Below are 26,707 nucleotides of genomic sequence, written 5' to 3'. Positions count from 1 at the left end.
ATAAGTGGAAGGTGGTTAGATGCCCCCACTACGTTTTAATCCCCCCTGCCCCCGTTGAGTTCCCCACTGGCCAGGAGGAGTGGCTGGAGCCTGTGCTGAAGCTGAGTTTTCTGTTGGGGATGGGGGAGAACGTAGCTGAAAAGCGCGGAAAATTGGGCTCCCCACCCCCCCACTGGGTGTGTCCAGGAGGCCCCTATAACACCCCAGTCCAGCAAGCTGGGGTGTCCGCGTGCAGGGAGCCGAGTCCCCCCTTCCCCGCCCGTCCAGCAAGCTGGGGGGTGCGCGTGCAGGGATCCGAACGGAACGAATCCCCGTGGTCCAGGCAGCAGGCTGGCGTGTGCGCGTGCCGGGACTGGGCGGGAGCCGCGCGCCCCGCGTTGCAGCGGCCAGGTGTCGGAGAGGCGCTGCACCCGACCCGACACAGCGTTAATCGGACACGGTCCGCAGCTGAGCTCCCGAGGCCATGGGCCCCCTCTCGCCCCGGGGGGCGGTACTGTTGCCCCAGGCCCAGTCGAACTCTGTATTGGGCCTGGACTAGTCCCGCCCCTGGCCCGCCTGTGGGAGCGTGCCCTGCCCCTGGGCCCGCCCCGGGGGAGCTCCTGCTGCGGTCACGCCGGTGCTTCCGCCCGTCCTCCTGCTGCTACGGCCGGTCACGCCGCAGGTCGGCTCGGTCCGGGCGCTTCCCCGCCGGGCCGGGGGATTGGCTGGGAGACCGCTTGGTCCCAGAATGCAGCGCATGGCGCGTCATTGAAGAGAGACCATGATGGCGGCGGCCGTGGCTGCGGGGGGGGCCCCCGAGGTGATCGCCCAGCTGGAGAACGCGGCCAAAGTGCTCATGGTGAGGGCGCTCCGCCGAGCCGCGAGGCAGGCAGCGCCGGGCCCCCGGACCCATCTTGCCGGCTGCATCCCCCTCCCCAGTGCCCTGTACGGGTCCCCTCGCGGGAAGCCTCCTGCCTGCCCTCTTCAGAGCTACCCTGGATGCCCCCGCTGATCCTTTTATACCCCCGCCCCACAGTGTCCCTGCATAGTTCTCCGGGATACCTTCTCCTGCCTCCTTTCTAGCACCTCGGATATTCTGCCGCTGGCCCCTCTATACCCCCTTCCTTTAGGTACTTGCCTCTCTAGCCCTCCGAGCTTTCCGTGGCTTCTCTTTCCTTTTCTGGCCCCTTCAATACAACCCTCCCCTACCCAGGAGACTGCTGCTCTGTAAAGTCTCAGTAGAGAGGTGGCCCCCAGTTACATCCCTTTATTCCAGTGTGCCCCAACCCATCTCCACCAACCACAGTTCTCCACTCTGCTGGTCCCTTGTTACTCCTTTCCCTCTGGGAGACCCTTCTTAGCTGGTCCCCTATACCTGCACCCTTTCTTGCCCCCAACTGCCCTCCTGTCACTATCCCCATTCCTTGGGAAACTAGCAGTGAAATTCCTGCACCCCCACCTGTCTCCTCCTCCTCTCACTGCTTACACAAACCATTGTGTGTGTATGTTACATAAAACATAGATATAATTGCCTGTTCCAACTTTCCCTCCTTGCAGTCATGGGAACTTGGAAACCCCAGGGGTGAATTGCGAACACGCCATCAGAGGTGGCTGGTTTTAGTTGTGGGTGAAGTGCTTCCTGAACAGTTTGTAACATGCTCTGTGGTTATAGAGGCTGCATAAAGGTATTGTGTGTAAGATGTATGGAACAAAGACCTTATGAGTGTGACTCTATCTGCCTTGTGTTATGAAATACACTTAAGGAGTCAAGGGCTTTGTAGTGAACAAACAGAAGCACTCCACTTAAAGTACCAGCAGGACTACAACAAAGCTGATATTTATATAGTGATGGACTGTAAAGAAAACTCTTAGATAACATAAATTTTGTGAATCATTGTCCGAGTAGCTTTTTTGTTGTTTTTTTCAGAGATGTTTTTGTTACTTCAATTAATGCAAAGTACATGAAGGGTAAAAATCCTCACAGGATTATTAAATATCTGTGAAACAAAGATGGATTAGAACTATGCAGTTAATCAACTGACTTTATTTGTGGTAGTCTGAGTTTTTTGTCATCATCAATTGACTGAAAATTGCTTTGGATTTTGGTATTGAATGCTGTATAGTTGATATTGAGTTTATGGAGGAGAGATTTCTGTATAGGGAGAAACTTAACTATTTTTCCTAAAATAGCACTAAATGTGTGTACCAGTCATGTGTTGGACATTTAAACATCATATAAAACTGATGAGTGCCTTCTCATTTTTTCTTCTGTATGAAAAAAATTATATAAATAGTCTTAAATGTAAATCTATTTTAATAATGTTTAGCTGTGAAGAGTTTCCTTCACAATGTTAATTTCTGATGGCCATTAAAATTCAGACTTTATTGATAATTTGAAATACTTTGACAATTTGATGGGAGTTGAGTGGAGTTGAACACAAGTTCATTAGAAGTCTGGCTGAAATATTTAATATTTATACTAAAGTAGTGCCCAGAGGCTGCGTGGTGTGAAGTATTGTGCACATACTGAGGCATTCTCTACCCAAAGTAGTTAACAATCTAATCTCTTGTGAATTAAACTAACCTGATTTAAGGCCACTTTAATTCTGAATAAGAGAGTTCACACAGGGATTTAATGTGGTTTAACAAATTGATTTTAAATTCACGACTTTAGTTTATTTGGATTAATTTTCCTGAGTGTCCCCTTGAAGTTAAACCCTTTGAATCCAATCCCCTAAACTCACAGCTTTATGCATGTGAGTAATCCCTTTGAATTACTTACGTGTATAACTATTTGCAGCATCATGGACGTTAAATGTGTATTCCCAGACAAAAAACTGTTAATTTAGTTGAAATTGCCAAACAAAGTTCTTGTCTATACTTGAAAAGGTATCAAAATACCTATTCTGGAATATTATTCAGGACAACTTCCCATGTGAGCACTCTTAGTCTGGAGTAAGTGTGTCCATGTGGTGTTATTTTGGGACATTCTCATTTCTGTCCACCTGGTGAAGTTGCTCCAGAATAAGTCGTCTTGAATAGTTATTTTGGTAAATTTCCAAGTGTAGACAAGCCCTTAATAGCAAACATTACAAAAAATAAATACCAAGAATTATAGATGAAAGATAACAATTAGAAGTATACAAATAGTAATGAAGTAAGGTAATGTATATACAGAACTGAATTACCTTACATCTCATACACGAGTAATATTAGACCAAAATCATAGAGTTGGTAGGGACCTCAGGAGGTCATCTAGTCCAACCCCCTGCTCAAAGCAGGACTAATCTCAGCGAAATCATCCCAGACAGGGTTTTGTCAAGCCATAGCTTAAAAACCTCTAAAGATGGAGATTCCACCACCTCTCTAGGTAACCCATTCCAGTGCTTCACCACCCTCCTAGTGAAAAACCTTTTCCTAATGTCCAACCTAGATCTCCCCCACTGCAAATTGAGACCATTGCTCCTTGTTCTGTCATCTGCCACCACTGAGAACAGCCTAGCTCCATCCTCCCTAGAACCCCCTTTCAGATAGTTAAAGGCTGCTATCAAATCCCCCCTCATTCTTCTCTTCTGCAGACTAAACAAGCCTAGTTCCCTCAGCCTCTCCTCATAAGTCTTGTGCTCCAGCCCCTAATCATTTTTGTTGCCCTCCGCTGGACTCTCTCCAACTTGTCCACATCCTTTTTGTAGTGGGGGGCCCAAAACTGGACACAATACTCCAAATGCGGCCTCACCAATGCTGAATAGAGGGGAATAATCACTTCCCTTGATCTGTTGGCAATGCTCCTCCTAATGCAGCCCAATATGCTATTAGCCTTCTTGGCAACCAGAGCATACTGCTGACTCATATCCAGCTTTTTATCCACTGTTACCCCCCAGGTCCTTTTCTGCAGAACTGCTGCCTAGTTCTCGGTCCCCAGTCTTTAGCTGTGTATGGGATTCTTCCGTCCAAAGTGCAGGACTCTGCACTTGTCTTTGTTGAATCTCATCAGATTTCTTTTGGCCCAATCCTCCAGTTTGTTTAGGTCCTTCTGTAGCTTATCCCTATCTTCCAGGGTATCTACCACTCTCCCTAGCTTAGTGTCATCTGCAAACATGCTGAGTGTGCAATTTACCCCATCCTCTAGATCATTAATGAAGATGTTGAACAAAACTGGCCCCAGCACCAACCCCTGGGGCACTCTGCTTGTGACCGGCTGCCAGCTAGACATGGAGCCATTGATCACTACTCGTTGAGCCCTATGCTCTAGCCAGTTCTCTATCCATTTTATAGTCCATTCATCCAACCCATACTTCTTTAACTTGCTGATAAGAATACTGTGAGAGACAGTATCAAAAGCTTGCTAAAATCAAGGTATATCACGTCCACCGCTTTTCCCACATCCACACAGCCAGTCACCTCTTCACAGAAAGCAATCGGGTTGGTCAGGCATGATTTTCCCTTGGTGAATCCATGTTGACTGTTCCTGATCACTTTCCTCTCTTCCAAGTGCCTTAAAATGGATTCCTTGAGGACCTGCTCCATGATTTTTCCAGGGATTGAGGTGAGGCTGACCGGTCTGTTGTTCCCTGGATCCTCTTTCCTCCCTTTCTTGAAGATGGGCACTATATTTGCTTTTTTCCAGTCATCAGGGACCTCCCCCAATTGCCACGAGCTTTCAAAGATAATAGCCAAAGGTTCTGAAATCACATCAGCCAAATCCCTCAGCACCCTTGGGTGCTTTGCATCTGGCCCCATGGACTTGTGTATGTCCAAACTTTCTAAATAGTCTTGGACCTGTTCCTTCAGCACATTCGACTACCATTCTTAGACTCCTTTTTTAAGCATGTCTGATTGATGGTAGAAGGACTCAGTTGTATAAGGGCAATTTAATAACAGAAGTGTATTGTTGCTATATTAGATGTGACAGGCAGGACTGGGGTGGGGGAGAGACATGATGATTAGGAAACTCTTTTTAGGTGACTACCGTTAACTTTTGCAGTTTAAAAAAAAGTCTAGTTGCATGTTGGTAGAAAGTAACCTTCCAAATGTTTAACTGAATTTACATTAGCAAATTTAGAATCTGTTTGTCAGTATTGGTGTAGTTTCCCTGTGCTAATGGCAGTATAAATGCTAGTGTAGGCCGGCAGAGGCACTTTCATATTAAACTTTGATTAAAATGGTGGTAAAAATACATGAGTCCTGTTTATGGTAGTGCTTACACAGATACTGAAAAATGAGTAATACATTTGCTACTGAAAATACAGCTTTAGGACCTCTGCTGGTACGCATAGCATTTTCAAGATGTAGTAGAATGAAAACTGATCAGACTTTTATCTGTTTTCACTACTGCTACTGGAAACCCCGTGGAAAAGATTAAAACTGACAAGAATTAGGGCCATTTTACTCAGCTGCAGAAGGCTAGGGTAGCAGCAGCAGAGGCAGGCACTAAAGCTATTCATAGGGGATTTGGAGGGGAGGGGTAGATTAGCCGAGACCACCATCACAGCAGCCAGGACGCAATCTCTAGAGAATGCTTCTTTCCCTTTCCAGTAACCACAGGGTATTTTAGACAATGGAAGGGAGAATTCAGATTGTTCAGACAACTATGAGTTGAAAGCTTATGAAAGATAGAATCCCAAAGCTGGGCCCAGGGACAGCATAACAAAAGGAATCCCAGAAATTGTGGAAGCAATTGGTGTCTCACCAGGAAATTACTCCTGGTCAGTGAGGTAAATTTTTCAAGTTGTTTGTGGGTGAAGGGAAGGATGAATGAGGGTAGAGTCTGTGCTGATGCGTAGTTGTCCACATCCACTCCTTCACACACATTGAAGAAACAAGTGGAGAGCCATTGATGGGATGGGAACAGGAAGAAAAAGTACTGAAATGTTTGTGTGAGAAGCTAATGAATGGGAGGGTGAAACTGGCATTATTAGTGGAAATTAAGTGGGTGGGGCCCTATGATTAGAGATGAATGGACAAGCAGGGAGGAACAGAGTTGTGAACATCTTGTAGGTGAGGGCAAGGAGGTTGAACTTTTCTGCCTTGTAACGGGGGAGGATTGGGCAGGTGGCAATGGAGAAATTCAAAAGTGTGTTGCGATCTGTTCAATGTGTCAGACAAGATGGTTTTAGCAGCTGTATTTTGTATGGATTTAAAAGGGAGTGATATGGATATCAAAGAGAAGATTAAAGTATTCATAATGGGAGATTTATATGCTGAAAGTAATATTTTAAATCTCTTGACTTCATACTTAAATACTGTGTTTCTTGCAGGGCAGAGTTTAGACATTCTAATAAATTTGTTAATTTTCACACTTGTAGATTTTAAGAGAAAATATAAACTGTAAAGAAATTCAAATAGTCTAGTAGATTGCTTTAATCTCTTTACTCTTTAAATGTTTTTAATAGAATTCTTGATATTTATTTGTTACTTTAAGTTAATGAAGGTTTTTTCTGTGGGAATTTCCTTTTTTTTGTTTTTTGTTTTGTTTTGTTTTAAAGAAACATAAGGTATATGAAGAGTATTAATTAGGCATCTGCATGACTTAAAAGCTCCACATGTGCTCCTGCAAACACTGACTTGCAGCCCATAAAAAACTGATGAGAGATCCCAGTCTTTTCTCTTGCTAAATTCCCCTTCCTCTCCCTACATAAAAATAAATCTGGCTGCTCTTATTTGTAGCACCTTTCAGTAAACTCTGTTAGTTTAAGCAGTGTCTCTGTTCAAGGGATATAGCATGCAAGCTCATCAGTCCTTCCTGTAGGTTGCAGTATCAGCAGAGACATAACTGCAGCTTGAAAAGTCAGAAGGCTTAAGAGAATTTAGGATCAGTGTTAGAATCATAGAATCATAAAATCATAGAGTTGGAAGGGACCTCAGTAGGTCATCTAGTCCAACCCTCTGCTCAGAGCAGGACTAACCTCAGCTAAATGATCCCAGCGAGGGTTTTGTCAAGCCGCAGCTTAAAAACCTCTAAAGATGGAGATTCCACCATCTCCTTAGGTAACCCATTCCAGTGCTTCACCACCCTCCTAGTGAAAAACTTTTTCCTAATGTCCAACCTAGACCTCCCCCCGATAAACTTTTCTTTTGTGTTCATTGTATGCATAAGCTATGCTCTGAAGTATTTTAATCATATAAAGTATGCATTATTATTATTATTTATTTATTTATTTATTTATTTATTTATATTGTGGTAGTACCCAAAGACCCCATTGTGCTAGGTGCTGTACGTGTGGGTAGGAAGACATTCCCTCCTCCAAAGAGCTCAAAATCTAGAATTCTATGTTGCTTTTTAGAGCATAGTTTAAATGTATGTAACAATGTATATGATTAAAAGACTACATAACTAGCATACACCAAAAGTTTGATTAACTGAATTGACCTCCTTCCCTTCCTTCATCTCCCATATAAATGTATATGTTTTCTGGAATCTATATTCTCTCCCTCAGACCATGCGGTGCTTGAATGCTGATCATTAATTGACACTGATCAAGCACTAACTTCCTTAATTGTCCACAATGATCTGAGAAGCAATACATATTCTGGGGTCACCTGGAATGGAACATAAACCTGATTCTGTGTGGGGAAAGGTGTGTGGGGAAAATGGAGACTATTTGTAGGTGGCAGTTCATGATAGTGTAACAGCAGCTCTGCTATAGTTAAGGTTCAGATTCACTGTTCAGTGACTAGATGATTTTTTCTAAGTGGTTTAAAATCCAAGTGCTGACTCAGGTTTTCTTGAAAATTGTTATGCATTATGGGGGGAGGGGGGAGGTTGAGGTCCTGGGAAGGTAAGTGGACCAAATTTGGGATTATTTGAGCAAGGTATTCTCCAAATAAAGCCCTTCTAAAAATCCTATTGGATTCCTTTGGTTCTTATGATGCTTTTCTGCACACACTTGGGGCTCAAATTATTGCTCTAATACTCTCCAAAGTGATATCACCTGTTCAGGCTTTATCTCAGATAGGGCATGGCATCCACTGCCCCTCTGGAGAAGCAATATTTCTAAGGGTATTGAGGGTAAAGTTGGGAACATCAGCATGGATTGACCCACACTGATGCACCAAAGACAGTGAAATAATTATGTGCAGCAAAACTAGGGCCCTGTTGCAAGCCAGAAGGTTTGCAGGCAGCCTGACATAAAGTAAAGGATTGACAAAATGTGCTATAGTCATTGAACTTGAGCAGCATGCACGCACTGTGAATTCAAGTTCTACCTTTGGCAGCTTCTTGAGAATGTGTTTTGCACATTACTTGCTCTTTACCTGGATTCTACGGCAGTTCTTTTTGAAAGTTTTGCTTTGAGACAAAGCTGTTTAAAAGTGTTCTAAGGACTAAAAATGTCACTGGTTTCAGTTCTACAGGTTTGAATTCCGGCATTTGTCAGCATGCACTCCAGCACACACACAGTGTTAGGTGCAGCTCTATTGATTAGTGGAGGGATTAGCTGGCAGAGGTGTACCTGTGATATGACAGAGGTGCACGTGTACATTGAGTGGATAAGTATGCGGATAAGTATGCCTCATTTGGCATACTTGATCTCTTAAGGTACATCTGGAATATCAGGAATTACTTAGAGGGACATACATAAATAATTTTCTCTGAATTTGATTTTACTTACTATTGCTACAAATTAACACAATTAGAGAAAATTATTTCCTTTTTCAGTTTGAGATCCACTAAGGTTCTCACTAATATTTTCAAAAGAAAATTGACAAGATCTGATGAGAGCTCTGCCCTCCAATTCTTTCTCCCCCTCCTCCACGGACTGCTTACATATTCTCCTCCAACCCTTTTACTTGATCCAGCAACTTTTCCATCCTGTCTCATTTTTGCCCCTTCTGTCTCTCTTCCTTATCTTTCTGAGCTCTTTTATTTTGACATCTAAGAATGTTTGTTTTCCCAATTGTAAGAAACTCCCACCCTCCATCTTAACTCTCTCTCCAATTATCATCCCATCTCGCCTTCACCTTCAAGAAGATCAAACATGCAGTCTACAACATTCCTTGAGTTCTTCTCCTTCAGCTCTGTCTTTGGTTTCCTCCAGTCTGATTCCATCTCTTCCCCTCCACTGAAACTGCTCTCATTGAGGTCTTGAATGACCTCTTCTCAGCCAAATCTGAGAGCCTTTACTCCATTCTCATTCTCGATATTTCGGTGGCTTTTTGCGCTAGTGATGGGTCTTTACAATCTGTCCTCTATTGGCTTTTATGGCACTGTTTACTCATGATATTTTCCCTACCTCTTCAGTGTCTCAGTTGGTGGGTCTTCCTCTTTCCTTCTCTTTCAGTAGACATCCCACAAAACTCTGTCCTTGGGCCCCTCACTTCTCTCATCCACAAGATGATTTTACTCTTTCTGCCCTTGAGGCCAGTCATCATTTAGCTCTGTCCTATCTATCAAATCTATTAATTTTACTGAGTCATTGACTCCCATCTTTTGCTCTGCCAATGTCAGTCTTGATTGCCCTTTGTTTGCTTCGCCTTCAAGCACTGTCACATTCTCTTTTGGTAGCTTCCTATATTACAAAATAGCTCTGCATCATTGTAAAGGTTTAATATACCAGCCAGGTACAAAATCTTCTTGTCTACCTCTTAGTGATGATAAAAAAACAAATGATACATTGTTCACAATGTCCAAAACAAACAAACAAACAAAAACTCTTCTCAAGGGGGAGAGAGAGGCTTAATTCTACAGCCTTTATTTTGCTAAGCTGTTTTAAGCGGGATTAATAACAAGTGTTTGGTATCTTGAGTGCAATGAATTGTACATCAGCAGAAATGCAAATAATATGTTGAAGATTTAGAAATGAGATGAGACAATAGTTGCTATTTTGGAGCTATTCTGTTGCTCAGATTGCAACCATTTTCTCTGAATAACCAAAAAAAAAAAAAAAAAAAGGAGGGGGGGAGGGCATTGCGAAGGGGGGGACAGGACTGTTGAAGAAGTTTAGTATTAAACTGTGGCCAAAATTTTTTATAAAAAAAAGACGTGGGTACCTAAATCCTTACTTAGCTACCTTAATAAGTGTCCTGATTTTTCTACAATGCTGAACACCTGGAAGCTTGCATTGTAGTCAGAGGGAGCTGTTGAGTGTCCAAAACTTTAAAAATCAGGCCACTTATTTAAGTATATGTGAAAAGGGATGCTCACCACTGGTGCTGCCTAGTGGTCAGGTGGGGAATGGCAGGCTGTCTTCCTCTTGGGCATCCCTCTTTCTTATAGCTGCTCTGCCCTGCAGTGGTCTGTCCTCCCAGTGATTCTTCCCTCTGGCCAGGTCATGTATTCAAGTTGTCTCTTTTGGGGTATGCATAAAAGAGTCCAACAACATGGGAGCCTTTGGATTTAAGTGGGAGGCCTCAGGGCTCCCTCCTGGGGTCAAGATCTTGCGGCTCAGGCTCCTTTGTCTCCAGGGTCTTCTCCGCCCAACTAGGTTACTTGTGTCAGGAATAGGCCTCTGTAGTTGTCCGTCTTTAGGGAGTGGTAGAGGAGCCTGGGCCCACCTGTCCACCAGACTCTGATCCAGGGCCAGTGGAGATGTTGCTGCATCCCTGGGTCACTTCTTGCCACCTCCCTCTCTTCCCACAGGGAAAGAAAAGAACTAAAACACAAAGATAAAGCGTTTCAGAGAGTTAAAGGGTGCTTTGTAGGCTTGGTCAGGTCACGATAGCGAGGCTTCAGGCAGTAAAAGCTCCTGTGGTGGTACTCAGGAGCTCAGAGCGTGGATCCGCTGCCTGCCTGCAACTGAGCTACTCTGTCCTCCTCCTGCCTGTCTAGGCTTTCCAGGGGGTGATGGGGTGGAGCTGCTTGGGCCCAAAGCAGCTCTTTAGTCCTTTCCTTTCCAGTGTGGGGTTTGTGAACTTTGTCACTGCAGTGTACAATGGGGTCAGGAACCTAACTTTAGCTGCTCATTTTTGTAAATGTTGCTGTTTTCTTAAAAGCAAAGAACTAATGATCTAGAGAGAGTATGAACAGTAAAAGAGCTGTATTTCAACATCTGATCTAGGCTGTAAGTGTTAAAATGTAGTATCCCCTTTTTAACCTGAATGCAAAAGTAATAAAACTGAAGATTATTTTTGCAGTTGCAAAATATTGGTAACTTTCATTTAAAACTTCTCTTCATTCTGCCATCACTTTGGCCTAAACTGGACAAAGCTACACATTTAGTGGTCTAGTTATAGGTGGGGTGTTTTTTAGTTTTCTTTGTAGTGGGTGTTTCTGTACCTCCTCCAAAATTTTGCTCTTTGTCTGTTGATGTCATACTCCCTCTGGCTAGGAGTAAGATATACATCTTCCTTTCAAGCAGATGTCAATACTTCACTGATTAGCCAAAGAGGATGTTAAATAAGTGAAGTCTGTGTTCTTATTACAAAAAAGACATACTTTAGGATTGTGCTTGGAGCATCTGTTTGCAAATGATGAGGGGGAGCTTTGGCAAGTATAGGAGGATGCGAAGCCATCAATTTCTGCAGAATTTAAGATTTCATTGTTGAAAATGGATTCCTTGGGTAGGAGATGGATATAATCTACAAGTTATCCATTTTGACATGGTGTATATTTTGTAAAATTTTGGGTGGCCATTGTGAATTGGGTGGGACTTAATGTGACAAAGGTTCATATGGCAGTGGAGTTTTTAAAGGGATGTAGAATTTTTGAAGAGATTGTAATCTTGCTTTTGGGTGTTCTCTGCAGTCTGTTGAAACACTTTGTCTTCACAAACAAACTTGATTAAAGATTAACTTTCCAAATTTTTGAATGAGCACCAAAAGTATATGCCAAGGCAATGTAAAAAGTCCACAGGGAAGAAACTGTATTCTGACAGATCTTTTTGGTCTGTGTTGTGATAAGTCTCTAGAGGTGGTGTATTGGGGAGAAAAGATTTGCGTGTGAATGGGATACGAGGAACCTGGATTATGAAGGAGAATGAATAGGAAGAGATGGAGGCTTTTAAGTGTTTCAAGTTTTCTTATCTAAGGATTTTTAAGCAGTAAAGTTTAACATGAATAAGATTCTTTGCCTTCCCATTCCTCCCTCCTCCCCATCTCATTTTCCCTTTCCCAGGACCCTTCATTCTGAGACCAAGTATCACAGCTCCATGCTGCGTCTGTTATGCCACTTTCCATCTACTTTACTTCCTTTTCCTCCAATGCCTTAAGTCATAAGGAGATCAATTTGTATTTAGAGCCCTGCAAATCCACAGATAACTGCTTTATGTCTGCGGATAGCTGCTTCTTCGTGGATTGCAGATTGGATGTGGATCCACATTTTTGTATCTGTGCAGGGCTCTAGAGCAGCCAGTTTCAGGGATCCCACAGGGCTGAAGCATAGTGCCTCCTGTGAGGAGAGAGCACTGGGGCTCAGGGCTCCAGGCTTTAGCCCAAAAGACCCCTTGAAACTGGTTTGCTGCCCCCCAAAGGGCCATGGAACCCTGGTTGAGACGCTGCTCTAGAGGGTGTTCCTGTGGGTGCAGATATAAAAGGTGGAGTACGGATGTAGATCGGATGAGGATCCAAATTTTTGTATCCACACAGGGCTCTACTTATATTTATAAATATTTAAAAATTAACATTGCTCTTTGCAGACATGAACACAACTCTGAAGGAGTGTGATCCAGGCTGTCACCAGAGCTAACAAACAAGGAGAGAAACAGGAAAACAAAAATGAGCTGCATCCTGCCACTTTACCCCACACACAATTCTGCACAGACTGTTTCTCCATCTTAGACTAACATAGAAACGGATGCAGAGAAATCCCTTAAAGCAGCAATGCACTCAGTCCGGCAACACGGTCCTCTGCGAAATCCCTACTCACCACATTAACTGAACAACCAGGACTCCCAGACCAGAAGCAGGCAATCTCTCATGTGGTGATTAGATGGCCCTGCAGCATCTTAATTTTCTATTCTCTGGTTTATCCGGAGTTTTGATTATCCATGTGGCCCAGGTCCCAATTAGACTAGATAAACAGACTTCTGCTGTAGTTGTTGCAGATGCAGATCATGACTAGGAAGGAAGATGGTCCCTAAGATTGCTTTTATTTCTGATATACAATACAAAAAATTGAAACCCCCTACAGTAATGAATTTCACATCTAAGAGCTCCTGACTGAAAATGCCTCACCTTGGGTGTGTGTGGATCTGGGTTTAGTCAGCTTTACCTTTCCTGTCTAATGCTGTTGCCATGCTGGGTCTGAAGCATGAGGTGGCCTTTCAGATATCTATGCTCTAGCACATTAAGGGCTTAAATATGTGGACCAGAATCTTTAAAGACACCTGATGCTGAATAATATTGGGGACAAAAGATTAGGTGTGAATTTAAAGAGTGTCTCAGGGCTTGTTTACCAATGGACTTAGTCAGGTAAATTCCTGGATAACTCTGTGTGAATAAGACCTTAGCATATAATTTACTTATGGCCATTTATGTTTTTACTATTTCATTGTCCAAGATGAAAAGAAATACAAAACTGACTAATCAGTTTTACATTCAGATTCTCATACTAGCACAATGCTGCAGCGTTTTGGTTGCAAATACTGCAGCATTTGTCGACTTGACTTTTTAAAGTTTGCATTGGAATCTTTAGGAACTATCAAAATGTTTGTTGGCTGAAAGTTTATTTAAAAACATTTTAAATAAAAATTCTAAACCTACACAGTGTTTCACTTGAATCTTAGTCCTACAACACTTTGTACTTTAATGTACAGCTATGTATGTATGAACATCTGCAGTGATGTAGGCTAGATGGGCTGTCTGAATCTGGTCCAACAATGACAAATTAAAGTAGTGAATATTGGGAGAGGATTTAATTCTTGGGGGAAACCTGCATTTTTTTCCAAACTCTCTTGCAGTAATCTTCTATGGAGTGGATGGAATCCAGGCTGCTGGCTGCTTATGTTCTAATAGTACTTGCCAGGAGGCTGGCAAAAGAAGTATCCAAAGAAACTGATGCAATTTTAGCTTGTTCTACTCTGTGGATGCTGCGAGGCAGGTGTTATGCACTGAAGGGCTAGACAGGAAATCAGAGATTCATAAAATTGGGGAATGTGAGGAAAGTAAAGGTCAGAGTAGCTTATCTATTATTTTATTGCTAAATTTGATTCCCTTGACTTCTGTGCTAATAAATATAGTAGTTAATGCTGCCTTCCTCTAAGGAGAGGGCATATATCACATCGCTCTCTAGTGACTTCATCTGGCCGACTGAATGGACAGGATAGATAGGCTGTGCAAGAATTGAATCAGGCAGAGTAAGGATGTGAACCTGGCCCTCGCACATCCCAGGCCAGTGCCTAACTAGATAGATAGGCATGTAAACTTACCTACCAATGTGCTTGAATCAGAAACCTCAGGTTTCAGTTAAAAAACCCAGATATTTTGACACAATTCTTAATATTTTTGCAAAAACAGAAGGTTTTGGTTTTGTTCTAGTGCAGAATGAAAACAAATTTTGAAATCACTTCCTTTAAGAGTGCAAATAAAAAAGGAGGTAGAGACTGCAATGGAGTTGGGAAGGGAAAAAATGTATAGGAATAAGAGTTGAGTGAATGTGGCAAAGGTGGTGAGAGATACCTCAGTAGTAAAAATTGGCATAGGAAGAAGGTGCAGGTAGGTATTGCTTTTATATTTATAAAGTGAAAATATACCGAAAGAATGAAAGCAAACTGCTGTTGATAATGATAAAATTTCTCACATACTTCAACTTGCAAAGGACTTTAAATTAAAAGACTATTCTAGTAAAAGTTTTGCTGTGAACAAGGCAGATTTTTTTTAAGTTTAAAAATCATGATGGTGGCAAGATACGAGATAGTAAATGTGTAGGAGGTAATTCCTCTGACAGTCAGACGTTGGTTCCAAATATAAATTGAAAAATCCCGGGCAATGGCGGGATTAAATAGTTTGTATAATTCATTTAGGTAAACTTTCAGAAAATGAAAGTCCTTTATATTTTTAGAAATATGTTTTCTTTTGCAGATCTAATCTATAGCCTTTGCTCAAATCTTAGACTTCAGCTCAAATTCTTTGATGGAGGTGCCGATTCAGCTTTGCTAGTTTCTCCTTGTTACAGGCTTCCAGGCCCTTCTTCATTGCAAAGTGTCTTCTAAATACCATTTTGAAGTCCATGGAAGTGAGGCACAAAAGCCCCACACTACTATATGGCCAACCATCTCTCTGCAAGCCACTAGTGGACCACAGAATTCAGTTAGGGAACAACTGTGTTATTTGATTTGACTGCAGGAAAGTCGATGCTCTTTCCAGTATTTGGAGAGTATGCAATGTGAATTTCATTAAATCACACTTTCATTAGAGATCTCAAGGATTTTTTTATTTTTACTTTTGACAGGTTTGCAGTGCACTTCACTTGCAGACATAAATATTGCCTTTGGCAACAGGGTTCCTCTTGGCTTGAATAGTAGCAGGTGGGAGTAATTTGATCAGTTTCTTTCAAGAATGTCCTCTGGTAGGCATATTTGCCTTCTCTTAGTACTGTGTTTAGGCTACACTGTTCATATGAGACATTTTCTGTAGATGGAAAGACTGAGTGCCAGTATAAAGCACTGCAATGTACCATCCCTGTCATTCTTTTTAAAAGTAGTAAGGTCTGGAAGAGTGCTTCATTATTCTGATCGGCTGTGTAACCAACCAATTTTTAGAGTTCTCTTATAGTAATTACAGAAAGAGACCTTTCTTGAATAATTAAATTCAGCTGTGATTTGCTGTATTCTTGCATTACATGAGGGCTGTGAAAAAGCACACGCCTTAGATCTAGTATAGTAAAACTTTCTACATGGAATGAAAACTATTTATCTGATGCCTGTTTACTGTTAGGCCAGATGTTTTAAAGAAAAACATGCAGCTCTGAGATAATGCAACAATTTATTAACTAAAACATGCTTTAACTGAAAACTTGATCAAGTGATTATTAAAATATGTAATGGAATAAATATTAGATGCTGTTCATTTTGAGATATTGCTATATATAACTGGTCAACTGTGCACCCAGTGATACCAATGAGTTGAAATTCATGTAAAACACAAGAGGCTTGTATTATTTTTGTTTAATATATAGTCCAAAAGTATGCTGGGTATTTCATGAAATTTGTTTTCTTAGATATCTGAACAGGTTAGAAGACATGCTTAGGTTATTTATTTGTGAGCATGTGGACTATATATACACTTTTGGGTGTTCAAAAATACCTTTCTCCCATTTTAAAGCATTCTTTTTCTGCTCTTGAGTTCTCTACATTTGACCTATTTGCCTTTTTAGATTTTTAATTTGTGCCCATTTGACTGCTGATTATCAGATTATCCAACCCTTGTCCTTTTTTATTTAATCCTTTGTCTGTTTTAAATTTCATTCTTGTTGGCTCATAGACTTTTAAGGCCAGAAGGGACCATTGTTGTCATCTAGTCTGACCTCCTGCATGTTGCAGGCCACAGAACCTCACCCACCCACTCCTGCACTAGACCCATAATTGCTGGCTGAGTTACTGAAGTCCTCAAATCATGATTTTATAAGTTCAAGTTACAGAGAATCCACCATTTATTCTAGTTCAAACCAGCAAGTGTCCTGTGCCCCGTGTTGCAGTGGAAGGTGAAAAACCCCCAGGGTCTCTGCCAATCTGACCTGGAGGGAAATTCCTTCCTGACCCCAAATATGGCAATCAGTTAGACCCTGAACCACACCAGCCAGACACTTGGGAAAGAATTCTCTGTAGTAGCTCAAAGCCCTCTCTATCTAGCATCCCACCTTCAGCTGTTGGAGATAATTGGCTAATGCCAATCGCAGATGGGCCACAGGCCATTGTAGGCAAGCTCATCAGACCATCCCTTCTGTGAACTTATGAAGCTTGGACTTGAAACCATTTAGGTTTTTTACCGCCTAAAATGGCTGTTACAGAACTTTACTTCTCTGATGGCCAGTTTATATCCATTTGTTTTTGTGGCAGCACTGGCCTTTAATTTAAATATCTTCTATCCCTCTCTGATGTTTATCCCTCTGGTGTATTTGTAGAGAGCAACCATATCTCCCCATAGCCTTTGTTTGATTAGGCTAAACAAGCCAAGCTCCTTAAATCTCCTCTCATAAGGTAGGTTCTTCATTCGTCTGATCATCCTAGTAGCCCTTCTCTGCATCTGTTCAAGTTGGAATTCATCTCTCTTAAACATAGGAGACCAGAATTGCACACACTATTCCAGATGAGGTCTTGCCAGTACCTTTGTGTAATGGTAATAACACTTCCCTATCTCTACTGGAAATACGTCGCCTGATACATCCTTACATTAGCCTCTTTCATGGCTACATCACATTGGTGGCTTCATAGTCATCCTGTGATTTACCAATATACCCAGGTTTTTCTCCTCCTTTGTTGCTTCCAACTGATACATCCCAAGTTTATAGCAAAAATTCTTGTCATGCATGACCTTGCACTTTGCATTATTAAATTTGAACCTATTACTCCAGTTTTCAAGGTCATCCAGATCTTCTTGCATGATATTCCATTCCTCCTCTGTATTGTCAGTACCTCCCAATTCTGTGTAATCTGCTAATTTTATGAGCATGCTCCCACTTTTTGTGCCAAGGTCATTCATGTAAATGTTAAATAAGATTGGTCCCAAGACTGATCCCTGAGGAACTCCCCTGGTAATCTCCCTCCAGCCTGACTGTTCACCTTTTCAGTGTGACCTGTTGTTGTCTCCCCTTTATGCCAGTTCCTTACCCACCTTTTGATTCTCATTATAATCCCTAGGTTCTCCAATTTAACTGCTAATTTCCAGTGTGGAACTGTATCACATGTGTTATTGAAATCCAGGTAGATGAATACTACTGCATTTCCTTTGTCTAGAAAATTGGTTACCTTCTCAAAGGAAGTGATTGGGTTGGTCTGGTATTATCTAACTTTTGTAAAACCATGTTGTATTTTATCCCAATTACCTTTACCTCTATGTCCTTAATTACTTTCTGTTTCAAAATTTGTTCAAAGAGCTTGTATACAATTGAGGTCAAACTAATGGATCTGTAGTTTCTCGGATCACTTTCCTTTCTTATAAATAGGTACTATATTAGCAATTCTCCAGTCATACATCCGATCCCTAAATTTATGGATTAATTAAAAATCCTTGCTATTGGGCTTGCAATTTCATGTGCCAGTTCATTTAATATTCTTGGATGGAGATTATTCAGGCCCCCCATTATCCATTAAACTGTTTGAGTTTGACTTCTGCCTTGGATGTGGTAACTTCCAATGCATGTCCTTGTTCCTATTAGCCACCCTGCCATTACCCCTAAATTCTTTAATAACCTTATTAAAAACTGAGGCAAAGTATTAATTTAGGTGTTGGGCCATGCCTAGGTTATCTTTAATCTCCACCCCATCCTCCCTACTTAGTGGTCCCACTTCTTCTGTCCTTGTTTTCTTTTTATTTATATGGCTAAAGAACCCTTTGCTGTTTGGTTTTAATTTCCTTTGCAAGGTCCAGCTCTGCTTTGCTTTTGGCAGGTCTCATTTCCCCCCTACACTTTCTGAACTCCAATAGGTAGTGTGATGGGGCCAGCCCTGACGGCTACAGGAGGGTGCTGGAAGGCATATATATCAGCCCCAGGCTTAGCAAATCTTTGTTCCCTGGGTGATCCAGCTGCGGCCACTCCAGGGCAATTAGGCCAATCAGGCCAGCCTGGGCCACTCAAGGAACTTGCCCCAGCAGTTAAAAGCCTCCCAGTCAGGCAGATGGGGGCAGCTGAGAGGGAGTTGAGTAGAGCTGCTACGAGGTGTAGAGTCAGTAGAGGAGCGGAGCGGAGCAGCTGCAAGGTGTGGAGACCGGAGGAGAGCCTGAAGGAGAGCCACAAGCCGCGGGGGGCTACAGAAGAGCGACCCAGGGAAGGTAGTGGCCCCTTGGACTAAGCTGTTTGAGGCTACTCCTCGCAGGGTCCCTGGGTCGGGGCCCGGGGTAGAGGGCGGGACCGGGGCCCCCCCCGCTCCCACCCAGCCACACCACTGGCATAGCCGTAAGGAGCGCAGACCCACGGGGCAAAACAGGCCCACCTTGCCACAGTAGCTTTCCTTACTGATCGATCCCATCTTCCATTCCTCATTGACTTTTTCTCTTAATAACCTTTTGAGATGTTTGTTCATCCAATTTGGTCTGTAACCTTCCCTATGAATTTTTTTCCCCTTGCTTGGGATGTAGGCTTCAGATAGTTTCTGCAACTTTGACTTAAAATAATTCCAAGCCTCTTCCACATTCAGATCCTTGAGTTTTTCAGTCTAGTCCACTTCCCTAACTACTTCTCTTAATTTTTTAAAGTATGCCCTTTTGAAATCAAGAACCTTAATTGCAGACCTATTTTTGTGTATCCTTCCATTTAGTTTAAACTTAATTGGTTCATGATCATTCTAACCAAGGTGGTCCTCTTCAGCCACTTCTTCAGTGAGGTCCTTGCTACTTATCAATACTGAATCTAAAATGGTATCATCTCTTGTTGGTTCAGTGACTATTTGTTGAAGAAATTGGTCAGCTATCACATCCAGGAATATCTGGGCCTTGCCATTATTAGTGGCATTTGTGGTCCAATCTGTATCTTGGAAATTGAAGTCTCCAATAATCACGCAATTCTCAGTAGTTTTATTTCATTAAAAGTATTAGATGTATCTATCTATCCAAATCGAATCCTAGAGGAACCAAGCACAATCCCAGTGGAACTTCCGTTAGCTTTCTTCCCCAAAGTAATTTTGACCCAAACAGATTCCATTTTATCCATTCCATCACTTCTAATTTCTTTACAGTCTACCTCATCATTAATATACAATGCTACTCCACCACCTTTTCCTTTATTACTATCTTTCGTGAACAGCACATACCCTTAAATACCTATACTCCAGTCATGACTACTATTCCACCATGTTTGTTATCACTATAACATCTGGTTTCACTTCCTGCACCGGTAATTCTAATTCATCCATTTTGTTACCCAGACTCCTTGGTGCACACGCATCTTAGTTACTTCTGTTTGGCTTTGCCCAGATTCTCACCTGATTAGTCATTCTACTGTCACTGGTATTAGCACTATCTTTCCTCATAATGTCCATTATGCTACCCTCTCTTGTTCCTTTCTCCATTGCTGTATCCTTTCTTACTTGATTTTCCTCCTGCTCAATATTAGAATTGGATGTAGCGATTACATGATCATCTCCCAGCAGTCTCACCTGAATTCCTAGTTTAAAGTTCTTTTAATCAGTTGTACCAACCTCCATCACAGAAATTTATTTTCCTCTCTACTCAACTGGAGTCTATTCTATGAGAACAGTTCTCTGTCTGTGAATGCCTCCCAGTGATCAAACATCCCAAAGAGCTCCTTATAGCACCACTGCTTAAGCCATCTGTTGATCATCATAATCTTGTCTCACTTTGGCTCTCCTTCTCTAGGGACTGGTAGAATCCCACGGAAGAACATCTGAACCTCTATTTCTTTTTGCATCTTTCCCAGCCTTGATGTGTTCCAGTGAAAATCTAGCTGTATCATTTGTTGCTACATGAAGGCCAATCAATGGAATCTCTCCTGCTCCCATTAGGATCCTCTTCAGCCTCAGATCCACATCCTATATCTTACCTCCCAGTAGACGGCATACTCTTCTGTTCTCCGGATCAGCTCTAGTGACAGACCTGTCAGTTCTTCTTAGTAGGGAGTCCCCAATCTTGTAGACCTGCCTTTTCTTGGTGTTGGTGGAATTATTTGGCCTTTTGCCTTTCTGTTCTTTTTGGCTGCAAGTTGTCTTGTCTTCTGTTTTCACTTGCATTCTATTTTTATTTGCTTTGAAATACTTCCTATTTTAGTTTTTGACAATATCCTACGTAGTTAACCTTTGCTGAATTTAACCGCCTTATTTTTCTCTGTCCCTTTTTCTTATAATGATAGTATATAAATTGTTGGTACACCTTCTTCTGGAAATACTGTGTTCAGTGTTGGTCACACTCCATATCTAAAAAGGTTACATTAGAAACAGAAAGAGGTTCAGAGAAAGGTGAGTAAAATGAGTAGACATGGAAATTCTTTACTGTATGAGGAGAAAATGAAAAGATTAGGACTGTTTATTTTAGAGAACAGCAAATAAGAGAGAATATGATAGAGAGATACAAAATAATGAATTATAGAGAAGTTAAATCAGGTACTTTTATTTGCCTTCCCTCAATACAAAAGGGGAAGGGCACATTCAGTGAAATGGAAAAAACAAATTAAAAACCTCAAAGGACTTTGTTTTTTACATATGTAATGAACTTGTTAGATTCTCTACCCCTGTATTTGTCAGACCAAGAAATTAGTAGGATTTCAAAAACAATTAGATATTTTATTTAAGGAATTAAAACAGCCAGAATTACTCTAGCTGTTATAAGAAAAAAATATATCCACACATTTCAGGGCATAACCCACTTCTGTGCTAGGAAGACGATTCCTTTATGAGCATGTTATTTTATAACAGTCTGATATAGGGTTTATTGATTTCCCTCTGGAGTTATTTGGTACTGTCCACTATGGGTCTGAGGACACCAGATTAGAAGGACCATTGGTCTGATCTATTATGGGAATTCCTATATTATTGTTTAAGACCCAGTGTGACTTTGGCAACTTAAATGTCATTGCAACTGCTTCTTTTCAATTCCTAAAAGAGAACTTCCCCTTCTCTTTGCACAACCTTGTCCCATAGCCAAGTGAAGACGTATAGCCTGAGTCTGAAAGAGAAGTTCAGTAAAGATTTGTCCTGATGATGTTGTCGTCTTCCTTCTGTGCTGTAAAGGTGCACTCTGTAGGCTACTTCCAGTGCTGGATGTGTATCTCCCAAGAGAGCTGGGATCCTTTTTGTTCCATTCTTGGGAGCTTGTCAATGGATCAGGTGCCCCATGTCATGGTGCTTAGGGAGTCAATGGGGGCACAATGCCCTGAAGTGGTTCTTTGTGCTGATCAGTATGCTAGTTGTGGGGAAAACAAAGCTGTTGGGTTTACTCTCTTCTCAGCTCCATGTACTGCTGGACTGATGCCTCCGAAGGCATGATAGGGTCATTTATAGGGGATTGCTGATAGGACTAGTACACCATATGTTGGTGCTTGGGGGTAGGGGAGGTTTTGAGGCTTGGACTGTGGCACAGTGTGGCACTGGTCCTGGTAAGGATGGGAGAAAGGGAACGTTGCCATAGTCATTATTGAATGGAGGTGGTGGTAGTGGGATTCTGCAGGGATTGGTTCTAGACCTGTTCAATATTTTTTCAATGATCTTGAAATAAATATTAATTTATTGCTGATGGAATTTGTGGTGAAACTCAAAGATTGATAGTGATAAATAATGATGGGGGACAGGGCAGATATATGATCCGGATCACTTGGTAAACTGGGCCCATTCCAACAAAATATGTTTTAATACAGCCAAATGCTAGGTCATTCATCTAGAAACAAAGAATGCAGACGATACCTACAGAATGGAAGACTGGAGCCTGGAAAGCAGTGTCTGATAAGAATGTGAGATCGTAGTGAAACAGTTGAACATGAGCTCCCAGTGTGATGCTGTGGCAAAAAGGATTAATGTAGACCTTGGATGTATAAACAGGAAAATAGTGACTAGGAGTAGGCAGGTGATTTTACTTCTGTATACAGAATTAGTGAGAGTGATATTCAAAAACTACTTCTAGTTCTGGAGTTCACACTTTAAAAATGATGTTGAAAAATTGGAGAGGGTGCAGAAAAGAGCCACAAAAATGATTAAGGGGCTGGAGAAAATGCCTTGCAGTGATAGACTTAAGGATCTCAATCTGTTTATCTTATCACAAAGAAGATCCAAAGGTGACTTGATTATGATGTATAAGCAGGTAGATAAAATTGATTAAAAATCTGATTTAAAAATATATATAATCAGATTTTATTTAAACTAAATGCAGATTTAAAAAAATCAAAGTTAAATTTGAAACTGACAACCTATGTTAAGGCCTAAACTTTTTTAAAATTTAAATTAAAAAAAAAAAAAGCGATACAGAAGAGTGTATGAAATGTGTATAGAAAAGTGCAGCCTAGGCACTATGAAGGAGGAAGGAAAACCACTACTAGACATGTGTTGCCACCAAAGGCAGCAGGCCTGAAGTGACAGCAGACCTGATGAAAGTCTTGGGGATGAGAGGAATAAAATGGATGAGCAGGGTGGTTAAGCTGTGAGGCAAAGAATTCCTGAAGACTGGTGCACACCTCTATCCTGGTCCCAGTACATAAGAAGGGAAGCATCTGTGAATCTGGAAACTATTGAGGGATAAAGTGGTTGTATGGGATGAAGACACTAGACAACATCCTGGGCACTTGTTCAAGGAGGGATTTTCCTTATCAAGAACAGTTTGGCTTTAAGAAAGGCCAAGGAACCACAGATAACCTGTTTGTACTTCAGCAAGGGATAGAGAATTGTCTAGAGTATCAATAGAATAGCTTCTGGGATTTTACAGACCTGGAAAAGGTTTGTGATAAAGTGGACTGAAGTATGCTCACACCGGTGCTGAGGAAAGGTGAAGTGTCTGATTCAATAACTATGAGGAGTGCCCTATATAGATCACCTAACACAGTGATCCAAATACATTTTGAAATCTCAAGTCCCTTTGAAGTGAAAGTTGGACCATGCCAGAGGTTGGCCCTAAATCCCCTGCTGTTTATCATATTGATGGACTATGTCAGCAGGAATATCCCAGTAGGGAAAAATAAGAAGTTGCTATATGCCAATAACAGCAATAAGAACATGCTCAAAAGAAGACCAAGAGGAAACAGTAAACCAGTGATATGACTAGCTAAACTGCCATGGGATGAAAATGAGCATAACTAAGACTGAGGTCCTGTGTATCAGCAGAAGTGCTACAGGGAAATTGGATGAAGAGATTAATGGAGTGAGACTAAGCCATTCTGACCAGTTCACGTACTTTGACGGCTGGGTCACGGAAGACTGACCTTGAACATGATACAGTCCAAATTGGAGAGAGCTGCAAGAGTGTGGAATAATATTTCAGGAGTTGTGTATGACAAGTGTATGCCACCGAGACTTAAAAGCCCAACTGTATAGAACAGTGGGGAGTCCTGTAATGCTGTATGGTGCAGAAACATGGATGATAAAGAAATGGCAGGTTCAGTGCCTACAGGTGTTTGAGATGAGATGTCTTCACGCTGCAAGAAGAGCTAGACAAAGAGACAGATTTTGAAATGAAAGTATTAGGATGGAAGTTAGTGTCAGCGATGTGGCTGACAAAATCTGTGAAGTGCGACTTTGCTGGGTTGGACATGTGCCAAAGATGTATGAAGAGGACCTGGTGAAGATGGCATGGCAGGAGAGGGTGGTAGAAAAGTGGCCCTGAGGAAAGCCAATAAAGCAATGGATGGATTGCATCAAAAAAGATGGTAAGCAGGTGGACTTTAGCGCTACCCTCAGACAGATGAAGATGGTGGATGCAGGCATGACGGCTCAACCTCATTTGATGGGATAAGGAGAAGAGTAAGAATAAGATTAATGTTAATACATGTTTGCTGCCAAGTTTAAAAGAAAGTGAAGTCAATGGCTATGCATCTGGAACCAGAATCTGATAAAGTGCTAAACCAGCTTTTGACAGGAGAAGCATCTTCTGTGGGGGCTGAGAGAATAGAATTTATTCATTTCAGTTCAGCTAGTTAGTTCAGTTCAATGACTAGTTCATTCAAAGTTAAGAAACCAATTGGGAGTTTGAAAAAGCAGGAAAGCTTGTTTTTCTCTCTGTCTATAAATATAAACCGTGTGTGAGAGGTTGAGACTTATTATTTCTAAAATCTTGAAGGACATGGTGAGCTAATTAATAAAGCCGTTTTTAAATGCAAAACCTATTTTGATAATTTTTCTTATGTATCTAACACATTTAAGGTTATTTTATTTAATTACAATAATTAAAATGCTGTTTGTGCATTTGTAATTGATTCTGAATTTCCATCCAAATAGGACTTGACACAAATCACGAGAAACAAATTAATCATCTAGTAAATAAGAAATGCACCATTCAAAAGAAGTTAGCAGCAGCCAAATAAAGTGGAAAAATCTCACTTAAGACAAAGCCTGTATGCTTTTAATGCCGATGAAATTTGTAAACACTGATTTTCTTCTTAATCACTTGACATAAGTGTAACTGAAACTTATATATTTTTATTTGTGCACCAGCAATACTGTTATCTTTATGTAGTAGCTTTCAGAATAGGGTTACTTATCTTTAAGCTCCCTCTCATGGTGATGCTGTGTAGAACATAAAATGTTGTTTTTGTCTGGGTGATCTAAAATTTCTCTGCCAGACCGTGGGGATTTAAAAAAAAAAAAAAAAAGAAAGAAAAGCACCTTTCAAGTAGGCCAGATTTGAGAACCTAAGGATGCTAATGCATATAATTATACTTTGCATTGTAATTAACTGAGTAAAAGCTTTGTTAATGCAGAGGAAAGGTTGCCCAGTGGTGCCTTGTGTCCTTCCAGAACAGTGAGTTCAGCTACAGTCCAACCTCTGAAAATAGAAAATAGAATTAACGTGCACACTACCCTGCAATGGAAGCTTAACTCTATCCCTTGAAGCTGGCAACAGCCATTCGGAATGGCTCAGGATGTCCCTTTGCTTGTGTTACGTTGAACAGACTTGAATTGCATGTACCCTGTTTACTTTATTAAGTGTAGCTGTATTGAATGGTGGAGGGGATTATTTAGAGCAGAGTGGTAGAGTTGTCACTGTGCTATCAGAAGAAATGCAAGTGTACCTTGAAGGGTCAAGTAGGCCTTATTTCAGCACTGAGGTCTGTAGGTTGTGTCAGGATTAGCGTATGGGCAAGTCTTGTCATGGTGGTTGTTAGTGGTGTAGTGGAACACATGACTGGCCACCAGAGCTTAGTGAGGGGTTAGTAAAGGCAATGTCTCAGAAGAAATCCTCAAGGAAAGGGTGAAGGGGTGGTAACGTTTTGCAGATCTGGGAAGGCTTAGTGATAGAGTGTAGGTTGGGTGCAGGTAGCTCCTGTTCGCATCTGACAGCATGGTATTTGGATAGATATCAGATCTTGAGAGATGTTACTTGGCAGGCATGCAGGCCATTCAGAGTAGTAGCAGGAAAAACGCCATCAGGAAATGCTGTCTCAAAGTCTGGTGTGACCAGCAGGGAGTTTCCCTGTTGCTGGCCGAGACCCCTGATGTGGTGGATTACCTGCTATCGCTGAATTCACAGGATTGTCCCTCAGGCTACATTTAGCTGTCGTTGTCAACATTTCATCCCTGAGTGGACAGCCATACTATCCTTTTGCACTGGGTTCCGTTCTGGTTTCTGAAGGGGATAGTGAGGGTATTTTCACTTGCACTTGCACCGTCTTGGGACTTCATTTTGGTTTTGCTGGCTCTGTTGGGGCACCATTCAAATTGTTGGCATTCTGGTCATGATCTCGTCAGCCACTAGGGTAGGAGAGCTAGGGGTGCTTATGGTGAACACCCCTCCCATCTTGATCTTCCACAAGACAAAGTGTCTATGAGGTTGCACCCAAGGTTCCTCCTAAAGGTGGTATTGGACTTTCACATCAACCAGAGCATCAACTCACCTGTGTTCTATCCTAAGCCATGTATGAACAGAGAAGAGGTGAGATTACACACTTTAGATGCATGCAGGTCCCTGGCCATTTACCTTCAGAGGACTAGGCTGTTTTGGAAGTCATCAAAGCTGTCTTATTGTGAAAAGAATGAAGGGAGAGGCAATT

The 26,707-nt window shown here is 41.7% G+C and overlaps 1 protein-coding gene across 2 annotated transcripts in view; it reads left to right on the top strand.

The window, feature by feature from the left end:
• The first annotated feature begins 645 nt into the window (after positions 1 to 645).
• The window catches only part of XPO4 (exportin 4), a 114,158-nt gene continuing 88,096 nt past the window's right edge, over positions 646 to 26,707 (top strand). The window contains exon 1 of one of the 2 annotated variants that reach the window (XM_067562852.1): positions 646 to 838. In XM_067562852.1, coding sequence (XP_067418953.1) covers positions 761 to 838 — 78 coding nt within the window. In that variant the 5' untranslated portion in view covers positions 646 to 760. Of the gene's footprint in view, positions 839 to 1,525; positions 1,665 to 26,707 lie in introns of those variants that run through there. The other variant, XM_067562853.1, reaches the window with a different exon arrangement.

This window comes from Emydura macquarii, unplaced genomic scaffold (assembly GCF_026122565.2).
Source record: "Emydura macquarii macquarii isolate MOO-44397 ecotype Brisbane River unplaced genomic scaffold, CSIRO-AGI_Emac_v2 contig_2473, whole genome shotgun sequence".
Taxonomy (NCBI): domain Eukaryota; kingdom Metazoa; phylum Chordata; order Testudines; family Chelidae; genus Emydura; species Emydura macquarii.
This window is presented reverse-complemented; position numbering and strand designations above follow the sequence as displayed.